This window comes from Miniopterus natalensis, chromosome X, assembly GCF_054644295.1.
Source record: "Miniopterus natalensis isolate mMinNat1 chromosome X, mMinNat1.hap1, whole genome shotgun sequence".
Lineage (NCBI taxonomy): Eukaryota > Metazoa > Chordata > Mammalia > Chiroptera > Miniopteridae > Miniopterus > Miniopterus natalensis.
The window spans coordinates 62,140,352-62,153,872 of NC_142103.1; the positions used below are offsets into that span (position 1 = coordinate 62,140,352).

At 38.4% G+C, this 13,521-nt stretch overlaps 1 protein-coding gene across 1 annotated transcript in view; it reads left to right on the top strand.

The window, feature by feature from the left end:
- The first annotated feature begins 327 nt into the window (after positions 1-327).
- Positions 328-13,521, top strand: part of EDA2R (ectodysplasin A2 receptor) — a 151,762-nt gene continuing 138,568 nt past the window's right edge. The window contains exon 1 of the mRNA XM_016203892.2: positions 328-397. Coding sequence (XP_016059378.2) covers positions 381-397 — 17 coding nt within the window. The 5' untranslated portion in view covers positions 328-380. The remainder of the gene's footprint in view (positions 398-13,521) is intronic.

Below are 13,521 nucleotides of genomic sequence, written 5' to 3' on the forward strand. Positions count from 1 at the left end.
GAGGGGATGCGCGGTTAGAAACTTTATCCAGCCTGAGAAGGAAACATGAGGTTCAAACCCTAAAGAACAGATCAGAAAGTTGTGATTTCTGCCTATTTGGCTAACTACAGGGTCTTCCACAAAAGATGTACTCCAGCACCCTCTGCCGAGCCCTAAAGGATGTCTCCCTAGCTCCTGATGACGCAGACTGTCCCAGAAGCTAAAATGGAGGCTATACCTCCTCCCCCTAGGCCCCCCTGCACGCTGTGCCCTGGAGCATGATGGGACCAATTCAGCGGCAATGACAAGAATGGACCCAGGGCCCTGCCCACAGGTTTGGCCTTTTAAACCCGCCAGCTGTGACAGCACCTTGCTGTGAAAGCGTTTTGGAAAATCTGAAGATGTCTGGAAGTGATAGGTATGGCGATTTTGTCATTACTGCGGCAGTCCAGTAGGCGGCGGTAGAATGCTACATGAGAGACACAGCCATTTCTAATTTTTTTTCCTACAAGGCTGCTAGGACAAGATTTGAAGCTGTTTTAAAGATTAGTGGAGTTTAAACTTTAGAGCAAGAATTTTTAATGAGATATCTGGGTGAGCCAAATGGCAGGAGTTTATTGCAGTAGTGAAGATCAGTGAGTGAACTGTAATTGAAAGACAAAAACAAAAACAGGGGGAGGGGATCCTTCTTTTTTTACATCTACGTATTATTCGAAGGTGTAAATATCCAAGAAGATGCCTGATATGATTTCAATCTTCTTGAACTTGTAGAGACTTGTTTTGTGTCCTAACATGTAGTCTATCTGTGAGAATGCCCCATGTGCACTTGAGGAGAATGTATATTCTGAAGCTTTGGGATGAAATATTCTGTAAATGTCAATTAAATCCATCTGATCTAGCGTGCCATTTAAAGTCACTGTTTCCTCGTTGATTTTTTGTGTGGAAGATCTATCCAGTGAAGCCAGTGGGGTGTTAAAGTCTGCTACTATGACTGTATTGCTGTTGGTCTCTCCCCGAAAGTCCTACAGACTTTTGTTTTGTTTTGGGGTTTTTTTCAGCTTGTGTGAATCTTTTGTTCTGAGGTGGGTCTCTTGTAGACAGCATATATTTGGGTTTTGTTTTCTTATCCATTCAGCTACCCTATGTCCTTTCAATGGAGCATTTAATCCATTTATATTCAAGGTTATTATTGATAGGGCCTTATCTATTGCCATTTTATTTCTTTATATCCCTTGGCATCATTATAACATCTTTTGTTGTTACCCTTTCAAATCCATTATCTTTATTGATTCTCATTATGATTTTGTGAGGTTGGTTTATATGTAAGGAAATTTGAGAAAGAGACAGTATAAATAACTTATATGAGGTTGTTAAGCTAGTCAGTGAAAGAGTTCAGAATCTAGAACCAGACCCACGAGATTCTTGGCCTAGTGCTCTTTCCATTATACTGTATTGGTCCAGTGCAAAAGACCTTATAGAAATTTGAGTTATACTTTCTAACTCTGATTCTCATAATAGTTGCAAAAAAGAATCATCGGGTAGCTCTGCATCCAACCCGGGCTTCAACACATGTGATAGGGAGCAGATTTCATATTGGGCAACTCAATCTATTTTATAGAAGGGTCACTTTATTGCTATGTGCCCTATTAACATTCAGACTTCTCCAGATTTCTCATGTGTTAGAAGAAAATAAAAGCTTTACTTGATGCTGGTTCCTCTCCAGCTATCACCTTCTTTCTCTCTTTTTCTTCTCAGCAGGCTTTAAGAAGAGGACTGTTTATTCAGGACTTCAGAGCCTTCACTTTTGCTTCACCTATCAGCTCACTTCCCTAAGTATTTTATCAGTGTCCTTCTTGGGGTACTTTTCGGACCCATGTGCTACATTTAACAGTGTTGAACCTTGATCTCTAAAGTACCATACTGTTCTCATATTTTTTTAGCTTTTCTGTCCTTTCCTTCTCCTTTTCCTTATGTGGTTTATTTTCCTCTTCCTATCCCTTAAATGTTGATATTCTACAAAGATATGCCCTCAGCCTTTTCTCCTTCTTATGTTACTTTCATTGTCCAGATGATCTCATTCCCTTACCCAGTTTCAGCCAACACCTGGAGTTATTGGCTATTAAATTTATGTCCACAGCCCAGGCTGCTTTCCCCAATTCTAGACACACATGTGAAACTGCCTGCCATATATCTCAGAAGCATCTCCAACTCTTTCTTCTAAAACTGAATTTGTCACTTGTCTCTTGCCTCATCCCTGATGTGCTATCATTCATCTTAGTCACCAAAGCCAGAAACTTGGCTATAATTCTTGATTTATTTTTCTACCTTAACTCTTACATCCCATCAGCCATCAACTGATTCATTCATATAACAAATACTAACTGAGCACCTACTTTCTTCCCAGCATTATCTAGGTGCTGAGGATTCAGCACCTAGCTCAGTCCCTAGCACAGTGTCTGCCTTCATGCCACTTTCATTCCAGTACCAATCCCAATATTAAGCTGCTATTTACATACTAAATCATTTACAATTTTAAATTCTGAAAATGAAAAGAGTGGTATGCTGAGGGCATGTGTATTGGGACAGTGGAAGACTTTCCTTAGGAGGTGATTTTTGAGTTGAAGGCTGAGGAATGAATAAGAGTTAATTAGATAAAGAGAAGAAGACCTTGTACACAGAGGAGAGAGCATGTGTACAAGGTCCTGAAGCAGCAGGGTGGGTGACACATTTGAGAATCAAAAAACCAGTGTGCTCTTGGCACTTACAGAACATAGGACAGATTGTCATGAGACAAGGCTGGAGAGGTGGGCAGGGGCTTTATAGGTAAAGGCAAGAATTTTCACTTTTTTCTAAGAGTTATGATAAGCTACTAAAGTGTTTTCATCAGGGAGGTGACATGGTCAAATTTGGGCTTTGAAAAGATCACTCTGCTTTGCTAATAGCAAATCAGAAGATTGGGGAGACCAGTTAGGATGCTTTTGAAGTAAATCAGACAAGAAAGTTGGTGGCTTCTATTAGCTTTGTTACAATGAGGGTCAGAGACATGGGCATATTTAGGGATTATTTAAGAAGTAAATGCACTAGGACATTGAGACTGATTAGATATGATGGGTAGAAGGTGGTGAGGTAACAGAATAGAAGTCCCAGGTTTCTAGTTTCTAACTTGAACAACTAATGAGGAACAAGTTTGGAGTACAGTAAGAAGATCAGTGCAATTTGAGATATCATAGTTTTATTGGAAGCATTTTGCTTTCTTAGTGATACATAAAATAATGGGATTTCTTGAAACAGATGCCTTATTAATTTTAGTTAGATTTTCTTGTTGAAACTAAGAACACAGATGATGAGTTCACTCAGGGAGAGACTATAGACTCAGAAGAAGAGACTAGAGGTCTGAGCCTTGAGGATTTCTGACATTTAAAAATCCAAGAGAAGGATATGAACTAACAAAAGAGACAGAGAAAGAGCAGGCAAAGAGATAGGAAGAAATCTAGAAATGTCTGTTGTTTTAGAAGTCAAGAGAAGACAGTACTTTGAAAAGAAATGTCAAGTAAGAGGAGGCCTGAAATATTTCTACTGGCTTTATTGCTGTGGGGATCATTGGACACTTTGAAAGAACTGAAGTTGGGTGGTGCTGTGGAGGCAAAAGTCAGATTAAATAGGTTTAAAATACATGAAAGGTGGGGAAGTGCTACCTGCTAGTGCAGGCAGACAGGTCTTTTAAAAATGTCAGCTATAAAAGGCACACAAAATTGGGGAAGTATCTGTATGGGGATCTGAAATCTGTTTTTACTTCCTAGTTAGCTCTTAAATTTTTCTGTTCCTCAGATTCTTTATTGCTGCTGCTTTGATTCACATCCTCATCTGTTGCCTGAACTATTGCAGTGGCATTCTCTGTGGATCTATTTTCCACACTGCTGCCAGAGTGGTCTATCTAAAGCCAAGACTTGACCAAGTAACTTCCTTGCTTGAAGCCCTTGAATGGTTCTGTAGCAAGTACAAGATAATATCCAAGATTTTAAACCCCGGCTTATTTCTTGCCCTTTGCAATTCCATGAAAATACCATGCAGTCTATGTTTCTATGCCTTTGATTTTACTATTTCTTCTTCCTGTAATGCTTTGTCCTCACCTTGTTTGCCTAGTAAATATCTGTTTGTCCCTGTTCAGGCCTTCACCTCCTCTTTAAAACATTTCTTATTCTTTCAGACAGTTTATTACTTTCTTTTACTATTTCTGTATTCTGTATATGTTTCTTTTTAATTACATAGAATTTACCATGTTATAATTATTTGCTGACATATTTGTCACCCCTAGTAGACTATAAGTATGCAAAAGTACTGGCTGTTCCTTTTTGCTCTTTTATCTATCCCAGTGCCACACACTGTACTTAGCCCATAATAAGCACTCAAACAAGAATGAAAATTTGATTTTAAAGCACAAGCACAAAAATCTGTAGAGTAAAATATTGAGAAATTTGAATATATTAATACTAAGATGAAATGAGAAACTGTCCATATCACATACCCTTCTCAGAGAGGACTTCTTAAGTGTTTTCACCATTCTTTACATTCTTCACCTCATCAGCGTCATGATTTTTCTAACTCCTACATCAAAGACTGGTGCTACCCACAATGCTTTGCAATTTCCAAAATCTCATAATCCTCTAAGACCTTGTGAAACCATCATCATCCTAGACTTGTACAGCTCTCCTTGAGCCAATTGATCTTCATCACTGTTCAGTTTGCTGAGAGAAAAATGACCCAAATTTATGTCTTGCTTGGCCAAGTACAACTTTTTCTCATTTGTCTTAAATCTACCCCCATTCAAGTATTCCCCCTTTCCAAACACTTTGGATCTTAATTGAAGAAGCAAAGGCCCCAGAAAGCTACATTTTCCTTTTAGTGTGTATTTATTTTTTATTGCCAGTTCAGTTGCACTCCAAATATAGTTATATTTATGAGGAGTGTTAAGTACCAAAATTAAATACCTGTGCTGTTTCCTCAATTTACATTCCATGGGACATTGCATCTAAAATAACCACAGAGAAAATGGTATTATACTGTGTGTGTGTGTTTGTGTGGTGTGTGTAGACTTCCCCAAAGGATGTTGTTATTGAAGTAATGGAATTGAGAAACCTCAGTTATAGTCCTGAATCTGTTACTATCAAAAACAGTCAAACTGAGAGAGTGTCTCCCTTACACTCTTTTGTTCTAGTCAGGCCTTCAACAGATTGAATCCTTAACCTGTTATTACTAATTTACTCATTTATTCATACAGTCAACAAAAGTATTAAGGTCCTATGATGTTCCAGATACAGTGCCAAGTTTTATAAGGGACTAAAGGCCAATATTTTTCTTTCCTCAGTGTACTGTGATTTAGCAATCTCAATAAGTATCACACAAAGTTAGATAACTTCATTCATTTACTCAGTAGATAATTATTGAAAACCTATCTCATGACAGGCAAGTTATTGGGAAAAAGTGATAACCAAGACAGATGTGTGATTCCCTTCCATTCCTGCCTTTCTTCACAAGATGATATATAGCTGACCCTTTGCCATCATACTGCTCTGAGTTCCATATCAAAGTGAACATTGCTGATAAACACTTTCAACAATCTTAGCAAACCACAGCTACATACATAAAACCTATACATAAATAAACAGCCTAAGTGGGGTATGGAAAATACAACAAATGCCTTTACAGAAAATCTCCTTTTTCAGATGCAAAATACCATAGTTTTCCAAATGTTGTTTGATGAACTGCGACTCAGTTTGTTGGAGCCCATAGTCCACTGGATACTCTTTGTAGAAAGTTGTCAAACAACAAACTGCAGTCCACCCATAATGATGTGGTTGATGCATTTTTCCTGAATATTCTGGTTTATGTCAAAATACATTCCCAGGGACCAGTGGCCAAGCTGGATCATTTATTTTTCCAGGGATTTCAAGCCAAGGTGAATTACCTGTGGACTAGAGGGCAGAGAGGAGGTTCTTCCAGTAGGGAGACATGAACTGAATTTTCCAATTTAAAATAATTACTAATTATGTATTATTTATATCTTGTGTTGCTCCAGAAAGTAGTTAAGATGACATATACCTTCTTGCACCTTTTTTCCTGTATCTCTTCTCTTGATTTTTGTGGTAGTTGGCCCTAGTGATTTCCCCACATTTAGGTTTATCTCTGCCCTGTAGTGCAGACTAATTCTGGATTGGAGCAAGAAATACTAAAGAAGTCTCTTTCCATACCCCTACTTATCTACCTACATAAAAAACAAAGTTAAATCTATATGTATGTGGGGAGTGAGGTGGGAAGGATTAGTATATATTTTTTTAAATTTTTATCATTGACACTATTACAGATATTCCTCATTTTTGCCCCCTTTGCCCACTTCCACCCAGTCCCCACCCCCATTCCCCTGGCCTCCACCACACTGTTGTTTGTGTCCATAGGCTATGCATATATATTCTTTGGCTAATCTCTTCACTTTTTTTATCCAGTCATACCCACCCACCCCCTCTTTGAGAACTGTCAATCTGTTTCAAGTCTATGTCTCTGGATTTATTTTGTTCATCAGTTTATTTTGTTCATTACATTCCACATATAAGTGAGATCATGTGGTATTTGTCTTTCTCTGACTGCCTATTTCTCTTAGCATAATACTCTTCAGGTCCACCCATGCCTTCACAAAGAGTAAGAGTTCCTTCTTTTTTACAGCTACATAGTATTTCATTGTGTACATGTACCACAGTTGTTTTTTAATTTTTTTAAATAATTTCTTATTGATTTCAGAGAGAGGAAGGGAAAGGGAGAGAGAGAAATATCAATGATGAGAGAGTCATAGATCGGTTGCCTTCTGCAGGCCCCCTGCTGGAGATGGAGCCCGCAACCCGGGCATTTGCCCTGACCGGGAATTGAATCTTGGCCTCCAGGTTCATAGATCAATGCTCAACCACTGAGCTACACTAGCTGGTCACCAGAGCTCTTTTATCCACTTATATACTAATCAGTTCTTGGGCTGTTTCCAAATCTCGGCTATTGTAAATAATGCTTCTGTGAATGAACATAGGGGTGCATATATTCTTTCTGATGTTTTAAGATTCTTAGGATATATTCCCAAAAGTGGAATTTCTCGGTCAAAAGGCAGTTCCATTTTTAATTTTTTGAGGAAACTCCATGCTGTTTTCCACAAGTCTGCATTCCTACCAATAGTGCACCAAGGTTCTCTTTTCTCCACATCATCAGCACTTGTTCTTTGCTGATATATTAATAGTAGCCATTCTGGCAGGTGTGAGTCTATATCTCATTATCATTTTCATTTGCATCTCTCTGATGATTAGTGACATTGAGCATTTTTCCATATATCTATTGGCCATTCGTATGTCCTCTTTGGAGAAGTGTTTATTAAGGTCCTTTGCCCATTTTTTTGACAAACTTTTATTGTTGACAGTATTACAGATGTCCCCTATTTTCCCTCTTCTGCCCCCCTCCACCTCTTGTCTTACCCTAGGCCTTCACCACATTGTTGTCTGTGTCCATGGGGTATACATACATCTTTGTACATTTTTAATTAGATCGTTTGTCTTCTTGGTGTTGAGTTCTATAAGTTCTTTATTTTGGAGATTAACTCCTTATGAGATTTATCATTGGCAAATGTGTTCTCCCATACAGTGGGTTCCTTTTTTATTTTGTTGATTTCTTTTGCTGTGCAGAAGGGAGGCTTAACATCAAGTCACCTTCTCTGTTAACTGGATCCAGGGACTGAACATTCAGGCAACATAGTCCTTTTCTGATGGTGGGGACTCTGAATAGACAGATGCTCACCTTCCATTCTCTTCCTTCCTTGTTCCAGTAAGGAACCAAGAGCGTGGGTGGATTTTTCAGAGCCAGGAAATTATTATCCTCCCCACAAACAATAAAGAAGCACAAAGAACCAGAGAAGTATCCAAAACCAAACTGTAGTCAAGTCAGGAGCCCAGATGCCAGGAAAGACAATGTATGGAAGAATTCTGAATTCTGCTAGGATTAGAGCCAGTGGACTGGAGTCAAAGTAGAGAACCATGAATTTAACACATAAATGAGAATGAGAACAGAGGAGGTCTGAAGCAATTATAACTAGCACCTATGGGATATATATAATATGGACAACAGACATTTCTAGGCCAAAATGTGCCTTCATGCACCCCAGTTCTTAACAATAGGCAACTGACCTGTTTTCCATCACGAGGATGGGAGGGAGGGAAAAAATATTTTCTGCCCCTCTTAAATGTCAGCTGTGCACTAAGTGTTTTCATTAGTCTTAAGAATTCTATGAGGTGGTTATTATTACTATTTTACAGATAAGAAGACAAACCCTCCTAACTCTCAGGCTAGTGCACTTCCCCCTGTGAACCGTCAGCCCTATTGTCAGTGTTTCAGTCTTTCTCCCCCATACTAAAACTATGCCAGTGAAGGATGCAGATTTTACTTCCTGTTTCTGGCTGCCTCATCTCTGCTAATGCTCTAGTCTCTGCCTGCTTTACAAGAGGGTCTCCTTCCCTGAGTCATGCCTCTAATTTAAACCTTGCCACTTGTGTGGCAAAACTAGTCACTGTCAACTTGATAATAATAACAATGATGACATGTATCAGTTTTTGAGCACTTACCATGTGTCAGACTTGTATCTTAATATGCATTATCTCAGTTATTTCTTATAAGTGCTATTATTATTATTCCATTTTACAGAAGAGGAAAAATAAACTCTTGCTTACATCACATATCTCATCTTTCATCTTTCCGCAGCCAATTGCCTTTCTTGCTTTCCTTAGATAGGTCAAATATGTTCCCACCTCATGGTCTTTATATTTGCTATTTCTCCTGCCAGGAACTCTGTTCCCTCATATTTATTCTCCATGACTGACTCCTTCACATCATTGAAATCTTTGTCCACCTTATCTAAAACAGCTTCATGTGCACACACCCCTATAACTTTTTTCATGATCCTGATTTTTTTATACTTGATATCATTCATGAAAGTGTTTTAATTTGTTTACTTATTTATTGCTTTTCCCCCCTACCAGACTGTAAGCTCCATAAAACCAGGGATTTCATATATTTGTTCATAGCTACATATTGCCTTTAATGCATGGTAAGCATTTAACTTGTATGTGATGGATTACCCTAGTGCTGTCTGACTCCTATCAGTGTTCTTAATCAATACACTTGACTCCTACTGTGAAAAAAATGTATGTCACTTCCCTTGGGGCAGAGGGAATTTCTCCCTTAAGATTTTTAAGTGAAATAATTAGACAACAGTTTTCTTTTCAACTAACTAGGCTGTGTGTTGCCCAAGTACAAGGACTTTATCTTCCCTCCTGTGCTGCAATGGAAAGAAGATGGACTTTAGGGTCAGAAATAAATAGTTTCAAATCCCTGTGCTGCCTTAGGTCTTTTTAAAACTTTAAAGTGTTTAATCCAGCTCGACTGGGCATGGCTAAGCAGTTGAGCATTGACCTATGATCCAGGCAGTCACAGTTCAATTCCCCATCAGGGCACATGCCCAGGTTGTGGGCTTGATCCCCAGTAAGGGGGCATGCAGGAGACAGCCGATCAATGACTCTCTCATCATTGATGTTTCTATCTCTCTCTCCCTCTCCCTTCCTCTATCTCTGAAATCAATAAAGATATACTTAAAAAAATAAAAATAAAATATTTAATCTCTTGTGAGTCTTAGTTTTCATAGACAGTACTTGTAGTTATGGTGACAATTAAATGAGCTATCATTAAGCCTGCCTAGTTTACTGCCTGCCACATAGTAGGCACTCAATATATGTCAATGCCTCATCCCTTGGCATTTCCCTCAGAGTGAAGCTTATCACAACATTTTTAAATTAGTAGATTGACTGTTTCTTTATTCTCTACCTTTCAGTAGCATCCAGTATAAAACTTTGCACATGGAGGGTACTGAGAGCTTTTTTCTTTAATTAACTTGCTCAATTAATATTTATTTAATTCCTACTTGGAGACAAGTCTGGAAGTATTTTCAGTATGGGAATGTTATAAAGCTGGAAAGAGGAGCAAATAAGCTAGATGACAAAGGGAAGATCCAAAAAATACCTCCACAAGCCAATCTAATTAAAACAAATATGATTATAATGTAAAGTTCTTCATTTGACTCCAAAAATACATTTATTCAAGTTCAGGCTGGAAAAGGCATGGCATAGACCCATATGTGCCTGAAAACTTTAACTTGGGAGTGTCAGAAAGCTCAGTACGAATGAGCAATGTGATATGATTACTAAAAACAAGTATCATCTTGACTTAAGGGTACCCGTTGGACTTATAATTGATCCACTTACACAATCTTAAATAACATTATCTTACTTGGACCACAGTATCCTTCTAGCTTTCTCTTTTGTTCCTACTCAATACATTTTCCTCCTGCTTAACATTTCCAGTGTCATTGTCCTGGTATTTCTTTCTGGTCCACTAACTCTGTGTGACTCTACCTCTTTCTCTATGAAGCCTAGACCTTACAACAGATCATATTAACAATAGGTTTAACGTTATAGTCCCCTTGTATCTTACCCACATGTACCCTTTTAAGTGATTCTCAACAAGGTCATCTCAGAATATCTAAAATGGCTGATCCTGGGGGCAAGGTGTGGCAAGGGAAGGATATTCAAAGTCAATATAAGTTTTTCCAAAAGACTCCATTCCACACCCACTCCAGACTGGGCTGATAATCACTGCCCTACAATGGGCTACAGTTATAGTGTTGCGGTTACAAGCATGGTCTCATATTTATATCACCTGTGTTTGAATCTTGGCTCCTCAGTTTACTAGCAGTGTAGCTAACCTCTACATTTCAGTTTCTTTATCCATAAAATGAAAATAGACTCTTAAACCCTAGAATTGTTGCAAGGATGAAATGAATGAATATATATAAAGCATTTATGACAGTGACTAAGGTATGGTAAGTGCTCAGATAATTATTTTCTTGTTCACACCCTTCAGGAGTGTTGGGGTGGGAAAAGTTTGAGAACCTTTGCTGTGTGCCCGCTTTCCACAATATAGCTGTGAAGCTACAAATACCGTGCAGCAAGGCACATTAGGGCACTTGCAAATCTATATGCTCCATCCTCAGTTGAACTTTCAGTGTAGACTTGGTAGTCTTTTTAATGTGCCTTTGGTCAACCCCCTTTGCAGTTGTCCACTCAGGTATTCCATATCTGTACACACTCCTGAAATCATTTATCCCACTCTACCCAGCACCTCTTCTCAGTTGGAAGAAAAATCTCTCTGTCATGAATCTCTCTCAAACGGTCACCCTGTCACTCCCCTTTCCTTCATTGGGAAGTAGCTCAACAAAAGAGTATCATATCATTCTCTGTATTTCCTCAGTTTAAAACCCACTGCACTCCAGTTCACACTCACAACTCCCCTAAGAGTGCTCTGGTAGAGACCATCAACAACCTCCTTATTGCTGGATTCAGAGGTCTCTTTGCAGCAATCTTATTTACTTGCCCCTCCCTTTGACTCTGTTGTCTACTTTCTTCTTCATGAAATTCTATACTCTCTTGGCCACTGCCATATCTTTTAAGCCTGCTTCACCTCATAACGCTTTAATCATTCCTTCTTAGTCCCCTCTGTAGGCTTCTTTTTTACATATACCTGAAAGCTTGTTGTGCCTAGAGATTTTACTCCTTGGCCCTCAGTTTGCATGGATATCTGGGACAATCCCATATACTGTCAATACTTCATTTACAGCAGTGACTAAAATGCAGGCATTAAATCCAGATTGACCTGGGTTCAAATCCTGGCTCTGCCATTTACTAGTTATGTGAATTACTTAAAAAGGGAACAGTATGCTTCCTAAATCATTAGGTCTTAGTGAGGATTAAATGTGATAATGTTTGTTAAATACTGGATATATAATAAGTATTGTACTTGATAAATGTTAAAAATAATAATTCCAAATTCACAGCCCAGCATTTTCTCCTGACTTCAGTGCCATATAACTGATTGCCTACTGGACATATCCCTTAGGAAACTCGAACTTGCTGTGTCCAGGCCTGCTCTCATAATTATTTCTCCCAATTTTGCTCATCATGTGTTCTCGGCTTAAATAAATGACATCATTTATCGAGTCACCCAAGCCACAATGTAAACTTGCATGTGCATAATCTTAGGTTCCTCCCTTTTGCTTACTCCCCATATGTCCAACTAGCACTAAACCCTACTTATATTCTCTTGTTAATATTTGCCTTGTCTATGCTCTCCTCCCCATCTATCTTGCTGCTGACTTAAGACCTTCAACTACATATTCTTCTAATTGGTTCTTCTTTCATCTGCATGGTCTTTTAATTTGTCTCCCTGCATCCTGCAACCTTGTTTCTTTTTAGTCCATTCTCTAAGCTGCTGCTAGAATGATCCTCTACTGGTTCCCTTATGCTTATAAGATAAAGTCCAAATTATTTAGTCCAAATCACTGTGTTGCTCAGTGATTTCACACTTCCATGTGGAACAGCTATAGTGCTTTTTCTACTGGAAACACGTCCTCACCTTGGACTTCTAAAAAGAACATGTACTAAATGGCCAGGATTAAGCTCCAGGCTCACCTTTTTCAGAAGGATTTCCATGACTTCATTACCCTTTGCCCCAATGAGAACTGACTTCTCTTTCTTGTGTTCTTCCATTTTACCCATGAATATTTCCTTAAATGCTTATGTTTTTCTTAAATACTTTGTCTCCCATATAACATAAATATTCCATTTTTGTCTTTTAAGTTGTAAGCTATTTGAGGGCAGGACTTTGTTTTGATTCCTCTTTGTTTTGACTTTGTTTTAATTTTCTGCTTATTATAGCACCTGATACCACAGCATTATTTGCCAAATGAATGAACAACCCATGAGCTGTATTAATTTAAAAATATGCATCTTCAGAAAGATGGAAGATAATCTTTGTGATTTTATCGTTTTTTTTAAAATCTTACCATAGTCAGACAACTATTGAAAGAAGAGTTCCAGTTAAAAGATCTTTCAGATTCCTTTTACTTCTAAGAGTTTGTGATTCCCACTTGTCCTTATAATGAGAGATAGCAAAGTATGAGGCATAATGTGTGTTCTAGTGAGCTTACAGTATATCTGAAGAGATGAGTCTAATATCTATGAAAAATGTAAATAATAATACTTTAAGGGTGATATGGCAACAGGGCTAGAGATTAAATTTGTCATATACCAAAATAACAACTCAGAGGAAGGAGTATTTACAACTGGCTGAAGTGGTTAGACAAGGCTTCCTGGAAGGGATGGAACTTAGTTGGACTTTAGCAAATGAGAAGGCATGCGTAATGTAGCAATAACAGCATAGAAGCAATATAGCAAGTGGTTAGGAGCATGGACCCTCTAGTTCAACTTTCTGGCTTTAAACCAAGCACTTACTAGCTATATGATTTTGGGCAAATAGCTGCACCTCTCTGAGCCTCAGCTACTCCCATACATTTAAGGTGGTAATCTTGTTTCCCTCCTGCTGTGAGAGATAAATAAGATACTGTATATAAAG